This window comes from Magnolia sinica, chromosome 18 (assembly GCF_029962835.1).
Source record: "Magnolia sinica isolate HGM2019 chromosome 18, MsV1, whole genome shotgun sequence".
Taxonomy (NCBI): domain Eukaryota; kingdom Viridiplantae; phylum Streptophyta; class Magnoliopsida; order Magnoliales; family Magnoliaceae; genus Magnolia; species Magnolia sinica.
Genome location: NC_080590.1, coordinates 21,751,217 through 21,765,385, shown reverse-complemented (window position 1 = coordinate 21,765,385; position 14,169 = coordinate 21,751,217). Strand labels below are relative to the sequence as shown.

General features: G+C 40.3%; 1 protein-coding gene across 2 annotated transcripts; it reads right to left on the bottom strand.

The window, feature by feature from the left end:
- Window positions 1-2,560: 2,560 nt before the first annotated feature.
- LOC131232717 (probable protein S-acyltransferase 12) lies at window positions 2,561-13,794 on the bottom strand. 2 transcript variants are annotated; one of them, XM_058229154.1, is made up of 8 exons: window positions 13,210-13,794; window positions 7,619-7,898; window positions 6,581-6,672; window positions 5,864-5,990; window positions 5,676-5,761; window positions 5,087-5,152; window positions 4,883-4,998; window positions 2,561-2,701 (listed from the first exon to the last, which is right to left on the bottom strand). In XM_058229154.1, exons 1-8 carry the CDS (start codon window positions 13,396-13,398, stop codon window positions 2,677-2,679), a joined length of 981 nt encoding a protein of 326 aa, XP_058085137.1. In that variant the 5' UTR covers window positions 13,399-13,794; the 3' UTR covers window positions 2,561-2,676. The 2 variants fall into 2 exon arrangements, with proteins under 2 accessions (XP_058085137.1, XP_058085138.1); XM_058229155.1 differs by having other exon boundaries at window positions 7,646-7,898; window positions 13,210-13,785.
- Window positions 13,795-14,169: the final 375 nt, after the last annotated feature.

The following is a 14,169-nucleotide window of genomic DNA, read 5'->3' as shown; positions in this document are numbered from 1 at the left end:
TTGTAATGGCGCGGATTACTTACCAAAGCCCTTTTTATGAACTTCTTTGTAAGGTCCGAAACTAGCCGAACTTGCCCGATTGCTAACCAGGTCGAGTTTGGGTTGGACATGTTAGCTCGGTGGCCAGCGGGCCGAGTTCAGTGATTTTAGTGGTGGCGGCGGCAGGTTAAGCCGATTCGACCGGATCGACTCATTTACACCCCTAGCTATAAAGAAGATTCTTAGTATTGATATATACAGAGCCATGGAAAGGAGCAAGTTATGCTTGTCTTAGGAGGAATATCTTAAGGTCTTAGTCAAGTTTGGATTGAAAAAAGGCAAAATCGGTTAGCACACCCCATGTTACTCACTTTCGGCTTTTTCGGAGGTATGTCCTACGTCAGATGATGAAAAACGGTATATGCCTCGTGTACCCTATTCAAGCACGGTTGACAAACTTATATATGATATGGTTTGTATTAGACCGGATATTTTACATGCGGTTGGTATTGTGAGCAGAAATATGTCAAATCTTAAAAAGCAACATTGAGAAGCAATGAAATGGTTACTTTGGTACATATGAGGTATGACGGACTACATCTTGGTTTTCGAAAATTTTGAAGAGAAACGTGTACACTATGTAGATGCGGATTATGCAGGGAATATGGATAATAGAAAATCAACTCTCAGTTACTCGTTTGTGTTAGTAGATGGAGCTATCAGTTGGATATCGAAGCTTTTAATTTGTAGTTGCACTTTCCATAACCGAAATTGAATACATGATAGTGACGAAAACATTCAAAAAAGTTGTTTGGTTGAAGAGGATGATAAATGAATTGTGGCTTCAGTAGAAAGTCATGCCTGTACATTGTGATAGCGAGAACGCAATTAATTTAGCAAAGAACTCGGTGTACCACTCCTGGACTAAACACATTGATGTTTGTCACTATTTTATCTGACAGATGCTAGAGGAATGAGATGTTACTCTTGAAAAGATTCACACCATCGTGAATCTGACAGATATGCTTATGAAGGTTGTTCATGCAAAAAGTTCAAATTTTGTTCGACTTCTCTGCACTTAGTAAAGAAGAAATGAAGACGTATTGTGCACGAGAAGTGATGATGATGGTGTTACTTTGAAGATGATTAGAGATAGTGATAGCAACTTTGAGCAGTGGAGATAAAGAATTAAAGCCACAGTGGAGATTATTGGTCCAGTGTCTTTAATCTGGTATAGAGAAGTCATTTGTTTCGGTTCGACGAGTGACCTTTTTTATTTGATCGAATTAGGGGTGAAATCTCAAATCGCACACTGTCCACTTTTGGATGTTTTCGATTCGACCAAAGGTTTGTGAGTCAATTCGATTTGGGTCAACCGAAGGCATTTCAAGTCAACCAATGGTATGCGTAAGCGTGGGTTTTATTTTCTAATCTTGTATGGGAGTGTATAAATATCCCGTTAAGTGTGATTATGGTTAAGTAGAGATGAGAGCTTGAGAGAGTTCGTCTGTTGAGACGAAGGGAGACTCAAGGGTTTTGATGGGGATAGCTAAGGCTTCTATGGTAAGTTATTTCATCTCTTGTAGTCTTCTTCTAATTATAACGAATTGATGGTTGCTTTGTGCCGTAGTTTTTTTCCGCGAGAAAATCTGTGTTTTCTATATTTACTTCAATTGTTCTTTTTTTCGTTGCCTGTTTGATTTATATGTGAGGTTGCTTTTGCCCCGAGCAAAGGGTATCCGTGCACATAAGGTGGCAGTGGGTACGATTTCTGATCGCCTGCATATCATGCATCATTTGCTACCAAATCATCAAATATGGAGAGTCATCTGATGTTCTGGCTGCATCCAATGCTTGATACACAGGCATGTGGATATGATACATGTGACAACTATTAACTTAAACTGACTAAAACGTGGATCCCACTGTCGCCAAGTTATAAGACAAAAATTAGAGTTGTTGAACAATCCTTACCTCTGATTCATAGACACCTTTTAAAGTAAGCCCATTGGATATTTTTCATTTTCAGACTGTCCAATAAATGTCCATCAATCCAGGAGTTATGTAACCAAATAAGGTTAATTTCTTTGTTTTTTTTTTCTTTAAATTCCATATACATCTAAACCGCTACCTATAATTTGGACCGCTTAATTTGAATTACTCCCATCCAGGTGCGCAATTTCTCACTATTTCCTAACTGCCTGCGTATCATCCATCACACTTTGCCAGAGTATCATAGTATTTCTCATCAACTCACCCCCAGTGAACATGCAGTGTTAGCTAGAGGTCACAGGTTTGAGCTCAGTTTACCTACCAATATAAGAAAGGCATTTAGTCTTTAGATTACTAAGACATGGCAGCCCTCCAGCTGGGCCACATGATCAGTGTAATACGGCACTGAGGTAAGATCCACCGCAGATAGATCATGGACCATCTTATTTTTATAGAGATGATCCAAACCACTTGAAAAATGGACTTGGAGTGCAAATCACAGACCATTCTATCATCTAAACAAATTTGCTCAGGAAGAACGGCTTCATACTGAAAATCACATCAAACATGACAGTGTGGCCTTCAAATGGAAGGTAGAAATGAAAGGAAGAATTATACAATCCAAAGGCGAGAGTTTGTACAGTCATTTTTACATTTTCAGCCACTACAAGTGGGACCCAAGGTTAGATAATGAAACCATTATTATTACAGGCCTCTCCCTAAGTGGTCCCTGCAATGGATGTCCCTTATTAGAATAATCCTTACCCTTCAATAGGTGGCCAACAAATAAATGGTTTAGGAAATAAAATACAGCAACAGGTCACATTCAACAAAAAAGGGCCCAATATTCTACAAATCAGGCAAGCCCAATCGGGGCAAATCTTTTGTGCATTAGCCGTCCATCATAAGGCCCATAGTATCAATGCTTTGGAAAACTTAATGGTGGGCCCCAGTTATACAAACTGAAAAATCAACTACAATAGTTCCACCTTTCAACCCAACATTGCTTAGCACCTCAAGAAATGTTTAATTTTCAACTTTGAACATGGAGAAGCACTGGCTAGGATAAGTCTACGCTGTGGTTGCACTGTTGATGGGCCACAGTAGTAGAGTTCCAATGAAGCCTGACCATCCCTGGCATGAAAGTGAGGCCCAAGTCCATGGATTGGGCTCAGGTGAGCCCTTGAATAGACAATGGTGTGTTTACACAAACCGGAACACGCCTGTTTATCCTTTGAGCCTAAAAAGAAGCTTGGGCCACAGGGCTAATATAAGCCTAGCCCATGGTGAGCCCAGTCACTAACAACCCTATCCGTGTAACCTTTGATTTGTAAACGTGGACCAATCATGGATAGTATCCACTAAATGAATGATCAGGATCCATCTCTCCACCTAACATATGTCAGACGAACATCAGCCGCTGATATGGATGCTAGACCATAGTTGGCAGCCGAGATGAATTACAACTGGCATGCATGATATGATTGACACCCTAAAAGGCTCAAAACTTGCTTATTGAAGGCTACCAAAAGTTTGCTGTTGACGTTTTTTTTTTCTCCTGACCTGCCAATCAGATTGTCCCATTGATGTGGTTTTGCACTTGGTGACCCACCAACAGGTCTCTATTCATGGCTCAGTGGTAGACACTGTGTTTCAACTCTGAGGTCATGGGTTCTAGAACCCATGTGGTGTGTGTGTGTGGATGTATTGAACATTCAATAGAAAAAAAAAAAAAAAAAAGAGTAAAAAAGAGAAGCCCTCACCTAAGAGATGTCCAGATCTCCTAAGCACACTACTTAAATATACTGCTGAGGATATTAAGCTGCTTTTGTAAGCAAGCTGAGAAGAAAGAAAACTTATCCCCATGGGTATTCCATGGGGATTGGGAAAAGATCAAAACAATCACACTAAATGGTCCACTTAAGCAAGGGCACATTCTGTACGACCTAAAAATCAACAGTCCTTTCCCTTCCTTTTGCGTGTGTAAAAACTCCACTAGACCTACTTTCTAGAGTCGTATATCTATCCCTAGTCTTTATCCGTGGCAAGAAAGCCCGACCGGGGAGAGGGCGTATGTGTGGGTGACTGTGTTCCAAGATTATTTGTACTGATGCCATTCTTGTAGCTAGGGGTGCGCACATGGAGAAAGGGGAACAGTGGAGAGAGGTTGGAAGAGAGAGAGAGAGAGAGAGAGAGAGAGAGAGAGAGAGTGGACACTACACGTGAGTGCGTGTAAACAGAGAGGGGAGAGTTCACCGGCTACAGGCATAGTGGGTGGATGAGCTACTCACATGAGAAAAAGGAGAAGAATGCTTTGAGCAGCTAAAATCTTCACTGCTCAACAAAGGAAGAGGGTAAAATCTGAGTTGTACGTTGATAAGCATGCAAAAATATGGTATGACCTCAATACCCTCCCCAATTTTCCAAGTCCCTCCCGATGTCCCATTAAATCTTCAAATTCACAACTCTACTAAAACTAATTGCATGGGTAAAATTGTCTAAAACTACTCACATTGTACATAGTAGAGATGATGATGACACATGGTTTAACTGAGGATATGATCCTGGATACAGTGGAATGACATAATAGGATTTGTGTAGCTGACCCCGATTAGTTGAGATAAGGCTTAGATGATGATGACGGCATTCTTGCAAGACAAATAGATTTATGGGACTTCAAAAGATCATCAAAATAGACGATATTACAAGAATGCCATTATTTGCAAAATTAAAAGAATCCCATCAATAGTACAAATCATCCTTCCCAGCAATCAAAGTCTTGTTGTTTTAGTAAAAAGGAAAATACATATGTACACCATGCATGTCGTGAGTTTAATGTTTATAATGATCATATAATCACATAACGATACAAAGCTGGTTCATCAAATACTGTTGTGATAGAGATACTCACGGTGCCTCGATATCTGATTGTGTTGGGAAATCGAGCCCTTTGAGTGCGGGTATGTTTTCTAAGTCTTCTGCCGAGAATAACGGTAAGAACCAATATGCCTTTTTTGTGCCGAAAACCTTTCAAATTAAGAAACCATGACACGGTAACACAAATGAGGAAATGCATACGTCATAGCAAGGCAGAATTTGTCAAAATGTCTTTTACCTGCTCAAAATTCTTCCTCTTGCCCAAGTCATACTTCCACCTGACTGCCCTCTTCTTCTCATAAACCTGACACAAATATTATTTCTTTAAGTTTATAAACAAGAAAAATCATACAAGGAGAGGATGCCTTCAATGCACCTAAGAGTCTGTTGCTTGCTTGCCCCACACCATGATGTTTCCCAGGTGGCTGACTGGTCAGATTATCTCTCCATCACGTATCGCTCACAGTGGCTAGAAAAATTACATCAACAGGAACAACCCAAGCTGCCTGATTTTTCACATTGATTGTGCATCATTGGCCAGTTGTTAATCAGATGGATTAAAATCTTGTCCAACAGGTGATATTTACATGATCGTACTTCACCACAGGGACCAATCAGATGGATGGTAGATAATGCATCCAGACAGCCAAGTGGCCCCATTGATGCCCCATCATGGATTAGATGAGGAACATATTTCCCAGTACGATCGATCAAGGTCGGCCTCATCATATGCTGCATGCTGTGTGCTTCTTTTTGTGCTTGCATGTTAGCATCGTCAGGACTAGAACCATAGAAGGGCAGGACCCTCATGTTTGGATTTCCATTACCTCTATTGTAGTGGTATTGCTCGATATAAGAGATGCATGCATGACCAAGAAACACAGAAGACTTAGCGCAAAAGCTAAATTAAGAACTGCATTAAGAAAAGGCATACGTTAGAAACCTAGAACTTGTGCAGTTCCATAACTATTGTAAATTAAAGATGATGAGAGGCACTTATAAAAGCCAAGTTTACCGAAGGCAAGAAAGCCAACAGCGAGGCTGCCAGGCGAGCTGGAATGCTTCTTGGCATCACCAAATATTTTGATGAAATGAGGCAGTAATGACAAAGTATCCAATGTCGTTTCCAGAAATGTGTACAGCTAAGAAACAAAGGTCCAAGGAAGCCAGTCAGACTATAAATGTGAGCTTCAGATGCATACTTAAAAATTAAGATGGCCAGATCTGCAACCAGGGTTAGGTCACTGGCTCAGTGCTACATGACATGAAGAAAAAGAAACGCAGTACAAGAAGCTTTCTTGGTCAATTCAATGAAAATTGGGCTTTAGGCACAATTTGAGTTGAATTGCAATAGTTCAACCCAATGTATAGCGGAAGTGGCCGAAATGCCGCTATCATCGCTCCATTCATAATGAGGATTAGCCCCCAAATAGCAAGTCAGATCATTTTAAGTTGCACGTAAAATGCAAGGAATTATTAGGAGTTAGTTGTCATAAAAAATTACATGAGTCCCATCTCTATTTTGGTCATTTTAACTATATTTAATTGCATTAATGTGAGTGAGTATAGCTGAAATACCAACTCTTATATGCAAGATAAACAGGAAAATAATTCTAGATGCAAGTAGAATCAGTTTCCACTGTCTGGATGGCGTTCTTGTAACTATCTTACCAAGAATCATGAAACTAAAATCATAAGTACGAATGGATGAGAAAAAGACTTCCATGAGTACCAGAAAGAGAAGAAAGAACTTGTAGTTGCGTGCACCGACACAATTGACAACCCAAACGCAATGATGATCCATCTTAAGCACACATCTTTGACCTACAATAAGCACAACAAATAAAGATTGCTGTTTAAAACAATATAAACACAATCATCCCCCTTAATGTGGTCAGATGATGTTGGTGGAAGCCAAGTTTCCACTGTAGTAGATTCCATTAGAAAAGTTCCAAATGGTTGAATAACACTTCGCACATCCCACAGATACAGAATCCTCCCAACATTGCCCATTGCACCAATTTTAATTAAAAGGGATTGGTATACAACACATATTCCTGAATGAAATTGCATTTGCAGGATTATAGTTTTCATGAATTCCATAACGATAAAGGTCCTCAAAATGATATAAACAAAATATTGACCTCAACATCTTATGGATATCCACGCTAATTGTCAGTATTAACTCAAGCCATGCCAACCTACTTTGATGCAATGGAGCGAAAGGATAAATAATGCAACCCTGGCTACGAAAACTTCTTTTATTGTTCCCTGGCTACAAAATTTGGACGCAGAAATATGTCAAAGTCAGTTATGGACATTAGGTTTTAGCACAAAGTCGGCATACACAAGGTGCGGACAAGGTCATGCAGTTTTCTTATGACATTCAACTCTTGTCATTATATAATGTGATTTGTAGTATGACTGGTGCGAGTGTCAGCACAGCAACTCCCTCCATCTTCGTCCTCTCCATCACGTGAGTGGCATATGTATAGAAGGATCGAGACAGCTGATTCAGTGAGCCACCTTGTGGATGGGACATAGCCAAAGAAACTGTTAGACATCTAGTAATTCATCACCTAAGCATCCTACAGTTAGACATCTAGTAATCATAAGCTTCTTTATTTCCAAGAACATACTTGTGTCATACTTCAAAGCAATAGGTGAATGCAATATGATTACCCAGGTACAGAAGTGCCCACTGAGGTTTTTCAGAAAAGGAAATGCAGATTACCAGAAATAAAAATCATGGAACAATATCAAAACATACTGATAAGATAAAGCAGGACTAGCTTACAAACAGAACAATGATGGCAACGAGGAGGCTTGCTGTTTTGGCAACGACTACAGTAGCCTACAGCCGGTCTTCTTTCCATCAAATTTGAGGGAGCCCATTCAGAAGACCTAGTTTCTGGGGTAACACATTCCGACAATGCAACGGACCTTCCTGCCTCCAAATTCTCCCCCTCCAGTATAGGTCTCCAATTTTCGGGAACAGAACCTGGATCGCGGAAAACTACCATAAAATAGCTCCATATTAACAATGCAAGCTGCAAGAAACAATGCATCTTAACAAAGGTAATCCACAATTAATAAAAAGTTAAATGCTCAAGATGGAACATAATCAACCATGTATACTAATTGTAGACCTGATTCAGGACCAATGCATGTGTGAAGAGCAAATTAATACCAATTATTTAGAAGAGTCAAGAATCTTTTAAACTATCTAATTTTTCTTGTCTTGGCATGTGGGGGCCCTCCCTCCAAAGAGAAGTGTAATTGGAATTTGGCACTGCTGGCTACTTTGTGGACTATCTGGTTGGAGAGGAATGATAGATGTTTCAGGGATAAAGTACAGTCTCTGGGATCTGTTGCAAGAAAGGCGCTTCTTCTCGTTAGGGAGTGGGGATCCTAACCCAGGGGTTGTACTGTATTTTTCTGTTTCTGTTTTTGTCTTCACTTCTCAAAAAAAAAAGAAAAAATGGACAGGTGAATGTGTGACAAAGATTGAGCACTGCAAGAAAGATAAAAAGGTTGGATGTGCTTCAGAAACCATCTTCCCAAGCAATGTATCCCAGCCTTGTCAGAAAGTCATTCATACTGCAACAATTGTTTTCCTCTTTTGATCCTGGGGTTCCATTGAATTTGGATATTTCCATCAACTCTTAGACGTTAGCTAATCTCACCTGCACACCTACTCATAAGAAGAGGTATAATCATAGGCAACATCCAAGCTGCACATCAGGAGGGCCCCACCATGCGACCAAAAATCAAGCTGGTCGACTCACGTGTATGTTGAATGTGGACCGTTGGCCATTCTTTTCCAACCATCCATTTATTTTTTTTTTCATAAATGCATGACCCACCTGAAGAGTGGAGCAGACTAACTGTTGGGACCGCATGCTAAACAGCTTGAATATAGAACACATGGTGAAAGACTGGCATGAGTGCATGCGAGTGTGTTGGTAGATGGGTAGAGAGTACATTTAAGAGTGTTAACTATTAGTGACGAGGAGGAATTATATGATATGCATGGTGCATGTTTGCACAGGTTACATGGCTTTTCAATGCCAATGAATGGAGTTTGATTTGGTAATCCAAACCATTGGTCTGCCCTGTCCCACCATGAATCGATTATACCTCAAAAATCTCCTCGATACGAAGAATTTAACCTTTTGACTTATGGCCAACAGATATATGATTTAAGAAGAGAAATACAAGTGGTCCATATTCAACTGAAAATAGTCCAATATTGGTGTCTGGGATCTTCTAATCTACGAGAATCACATAATATTGGAATCGCTTGAAAGCTAACTCAATAGGCTTTCAAACAGGAAAACCACATGTCATCCCTAACATCATTTGATGTCCAAAAGGTGGCCCATTAAAAAAGAGACAAAAATACTAAAGGAAAACTTCTTTTCCAAGTCATCACTAAATCTTAACTGTAATAACTAAGAGAAGGTCTCAACTCTCAAGTCCAACCAGTTGGACTATAGTTACAGTCCACCAAGAGGATAACTTCCAACCTTTCACCTTGTGCAAAAATCAGCCCCGTCAACTAACCAAGTGGACCGCACTTGTATTTTGTTATTTATTAATGACCAAACATTGTTTTCTATGGTGTGGCCCACCTGCTGAGAAGATAGGGTTGATTTGTGTACCAGGTGATCCTCATGGTCGGCCAACCAATTAGAAGGGTTGGACGTCACTTGCACTTAACAGGTTGAAAGTTATCTGCTGGGTAGACCGCAACTTGTGGTCCAACCAGATGGACTTGAGACCTCCTACTAATTACACAATAAAACCTCTAAACTTGTGGAAGCATAACATCCAGTTGGGCCATTAGTTTGGGTCCAGATCTAACATCAGACCGTTGATCTATTCCAGATCCTCGATCTGGCCAACCTAGATGGTTGAAGGGTCCGTATCTTTGATCAGCCAGCTTGTGTGGCCTGGATGCATCCTTTGATCAATGGTGCGTCATACTCGATCAAAGAGATTGAAATAGTTCGCAGAAAATGAATTCTACATACCACATTCAAACCATAAACATGATAAATGAAGCAAATATATGGTGTCGCTCCACACAAAATTGACTGAGTCACAGTAATGGTTTCTAGGGCCTCACACCTCTAGAAGAAAGATCAAATTGCAAGAAATTTAAATAAAGTACTTCATAAAATCATAGAATTCAGTTCATATCAATGACCTAATTGCCTATTTATAGGCTGAGTATACAGGTTTCCAAGTGAAACTCAAACTGTCCTTAATTGATGCAAACACACTCCTGATAATATCCAACTACTAATAACAAATTGTTTCCTAAACAAAATAAATAAATAAACAACCAAAAGATACTAAAACTCCAAAGTATTCAAGTAGTCAAGATAAAAGTGTTCTAGGAGTCAAGATAAAACATGCTGAGATTAACAGTGTACTGTTGCGTCACTATAGCAAGCTACTATAGCCGAACAGTAGCACATGGTGAGGAACCTATGTCTACGGGATATGATCACATCACCAACAGTCCGAATTACCTAAGCATGATCCCCACTTGTTAGAATTGAAGACCTGCATGTTTATGGGCAAAGATTCAGGACACGTCATATAATTCCTTATCGATAAAAATTAAAAACACTTCTGTTGGAGCTGATCTCATTGAATTTAATCAGAAGAACAAAGTTCAACTAAGTAGTCTTCAAATGAATGAGTGATGGTTGTATATATATCATGGTGGAACGAATCTTCTGTGAGAGAATTTGATGAATCCACTGTTATTCTTCCTAACTTATGGATCATGATTATTAAACAAAGATCTTTGACTAGAACCCTGAAAATGAGTACATCCTGTAGTGGAAATGTAATTCAAATAGCTATGTAAAAATGAAATAAGATGAAGTATAGAACTTCAGCATAACTCCATGGCTCTCTTTCTCACCTTCCCAAGTTAATGATCAGAAATACTCACATGACCAGAAAATTCAGCGAGCACACATGCATCTGAAAGACCCTTTTTGAAATATTCTACTCCATCCTGACTCCAAGTCCTCTAATAGTACCAAAACAGCTGTCTTCTGTAACTTTCAACACCATCCATGGTTAGAGAAGTGCTAACAGAGAATTCGACTCTACCCCCTATTTCTGTATGTAAAACCTTTAATGACTATAAGGGTGTAGTGGAAACTGGTGTGCAGGATTTCCCACTGGATATTCAAGGCATGACATAGCTTTTTGAGGAGGCCCTGCTCTCTAGTAGTATGGTTTCATTCTGAAAACAGCATAAGTGTCTACTGCCAACGAAGTTCCATCACGAATATGGTTGAGAGTATCCACAAGAGCAGTATACTTGAGTATTCAGTTCCCTATTCCCTTACTGCAGCTTAACCTCCTTACTCTCCATTCTTCTAACAGGCCAGATTATGGGTGTCAATACGTCTTAAGTTGACTAGGGCTGACCCACAAGTCCACAGCCATCACATGTGCATTTGACAGTCAGAACCATTGTCACAAGGTTATCATGGCTACAGTTCCTCCCATATCCAATCTCACTACAAACTATAACATCCATCCTCAGATTCAGTTCTCTGTTCTACTCCACTGCTGCGCCATCTACTACTTTGGGTTCAATAGCGTAGCCTACTGTAAATCACCATCAGATGAGATCATGAGATAGTCCACAGTCCAAGCTATTGTCCATTAGAGCGATCTGAGATCTCAATAATCACCATCTGAAAGACTCTTACACATCCATGGATTTTTATGCATCTCATCAAGCCCTTTCATCTCAAGTATATAATATGCAGACCACCAATTTTGGTAATAGCTGCCATGCAACACGAACTTGACATGGGTCAACAAAACAAGACATGGACACTTGTTCTTCTATCCATAAAGGCTCAATTAGCCACCAAAGTTATATTAGTGATGTAGAGCGGGCTGCAGATATACTCTTAACACAGCTGGAACAAAAGAAGCCTGAATGGAAGTGGAAGTAGTCTGTCAAATCCGGGCTCAGTCCTACGTAGGGCATGACATAACTAGGCCCCAAGCATGTCTGGTTTGAAGATATTCATTCCAAATAGGGAGAAATTGTTATTCAAAGTTTGGACTGTAAATCAACCGCAACTTTTGATCCGGGCATCGTCCGAAATGCAGAACCTATCGATCTTTATGTAACGGTCCATCCAAGGTCAACCAACCCTCATAGCGGGTTGCGTCCATTCATTTCGTGAGAAAACACACACTTCCGGTTCAAAATAGCGATTTTAGGGAAAAAAAATATTTTTAATAATTTCTATTTTTATCGTATCTCCATATTTTTAGAGTTTTAGGATTTCCATTTGTTTAGAAATTTATTGTAATCATGCTAGAAATCCTCCGATAAGGTTTATTTGGACTTTCTATTTTTGGCAAATTAAGCTTTAGAAGAGTTTTGTTATTTTGGATAACTAAGAGTTTTGCTATTTTGGGTAATTTCGAATTAGGGTTTGGGTTTTCTTTATTAGTAGTGTAATCGAAAAATCATACACACATTATCCGATAAAATACCCCAATTTTCTCTCTTTTATTCTCTTGTGGACTCAAGAACTCTCATTGTGGAAGATGGTGATCTTCTTCTCCTTGTGGACTCAAGGTTTAATCACTTGAGGAAGACGGTGATCTTCTTCTCATTGTTTTATGCCCTTCCCTGCGTCGATTAGTAACATTAACTTGATTTTAATGAGGCGTTTTGCCCAGTGTCTAAGCATGGGACTATCTACATTGTTCTCTTTCTTCTACTTCTCACCACGAGGAGATACACTCATATGAAAGAATGCGTTCTAGCAGAAAATACTCCCTCCGTCCCTCCCTCCCTCGTGCCAGCCTAACCACCATGTCAGAACCCCCAGGATGGATTGAACGTGTCAAGCTAGGCAGTTAAACCATTGGGGATTGTAACAGATTTGAGTACAAAAATGATATCAAGGTAAATCATTTATGTTCAGTTGTTCACTAACAACCGTGCATGTGAATTCGCATACAATTCTAATGATCTACAGATTATACACTAGATGACAGAGAAAAACATGCATTTCACTATTCTCCAGTTTCTTTAGGCTATGTTTGAATGCTCAGATGAACTAAATTGCAATAACCCAATTCAGCAAAGGTTCAAAGACAAAAGTGAGTTAGCCCAACTCGCTTAAAAATGAGGCGCTGAACCCAGAATTCGCTTTTGGGCATTTGGTTGTCATTCTGAATTATATGGTTTCATGCTACTTGTTTATTTCCTATGCAATGAATCAAAGAAACTGCAATTCAGTTCAATTGAGCATCAAAATCCACCACTAGATTAAGTAGAAATCAGAACGGACGTACCAGCAAATGAAAGACAGCGACGATGAAGAAGGCGAGGACTGAAATGAGGCTCCCGTGGAGCAACTGCGGGCCCCACGTAACGACGACGACGGCATAGTAAGAGACAGCGATGATCGCGGCAACGAGGACGATCATGAAGTAGCCGAGGATCCGAAGGCCAGAACAGAATTTGAAGAAATTGCAGGACATGGTAGAATCGGATTGGGGGGGAAACCTGATGTAAGGGACGAGGCCGGAATAAGCTCGTCGGGTCCGGGTCCGGAACAAGCGTTTCCAGATATCCGAAGCCAGGTTTGGTGACGGATTGCGATTCCCCCAAAACTCAATTTCGGACCATTTCGATTGAAGAAATTAGGGCAGAGCGAGCTGGGGTTCTTCGGGCGACGTTTGCAAAAGAGTGCGCAGTGTCGCCCCCGGCTCACCCGAGTCTGGACGCGGAGTCCAGCCGTTTCGGTGGGGGACGCCGGCTGACGCTTTGAGATTTGGAAACCGGAGACGAGTTGGTGAGGAGAATCGGACGGAGGATGCAAAACTTAAAATGGTTTTGGTGGCTTGGCTAGTTCCACGCGGACCCTCCACACGCTCTTTTACACGAGGCATGCGTATCAAGCTGGAAGGCGTGAGAGATATCTTAGTGGTGCATTGGCTGGCCCATATTCAAATTTCAGCCTGGTTATTCATCACGTGGGCCAAATACCGTAGAGAAACAGCGAATGGTTTAGAATTACCTGCCAACGGTCCCCATTCAACGTTCAAATATTATCGATTAGAAGCAGGGTATTGTGGTTTGATTTTAAATTTGGTTATGATGTATTCGCAATCGTTCAATCATGAGCCGTGGATCAAAACCTACCTAGTTTCTTCTTTATGAAATAACAGATTTTTAAGAAAATGTCGGAAGGGTTATCTTCCTGTATACATTGGTTCCAAACTTCATGGATAAAATTTCTAACCTCCCAG

Coding starts and splice junctions, on each gene's coding strand:
- LOC131232717 (XM_058229154.1), bottom strand. CDS start 13,398: ATGTCCTGCAATTTCTTCAAATTCTGTTCTGGCCTTCGGATCCTCGGC. Junction 7,899..13,209: donor TCGCTGTCTTTCATTTGCTG/GTACGTCCGTTC, acceptor TGTTTCTTGCAG/CTTGCATTGTTAATATGGAG. Junction 2,702..4,882: donor CAATCAGATATCGAGGCACC/GTGAGTATCTCT, acceptor CATCCATTGCAG/GGACCACTTAGGGAGAGGCC.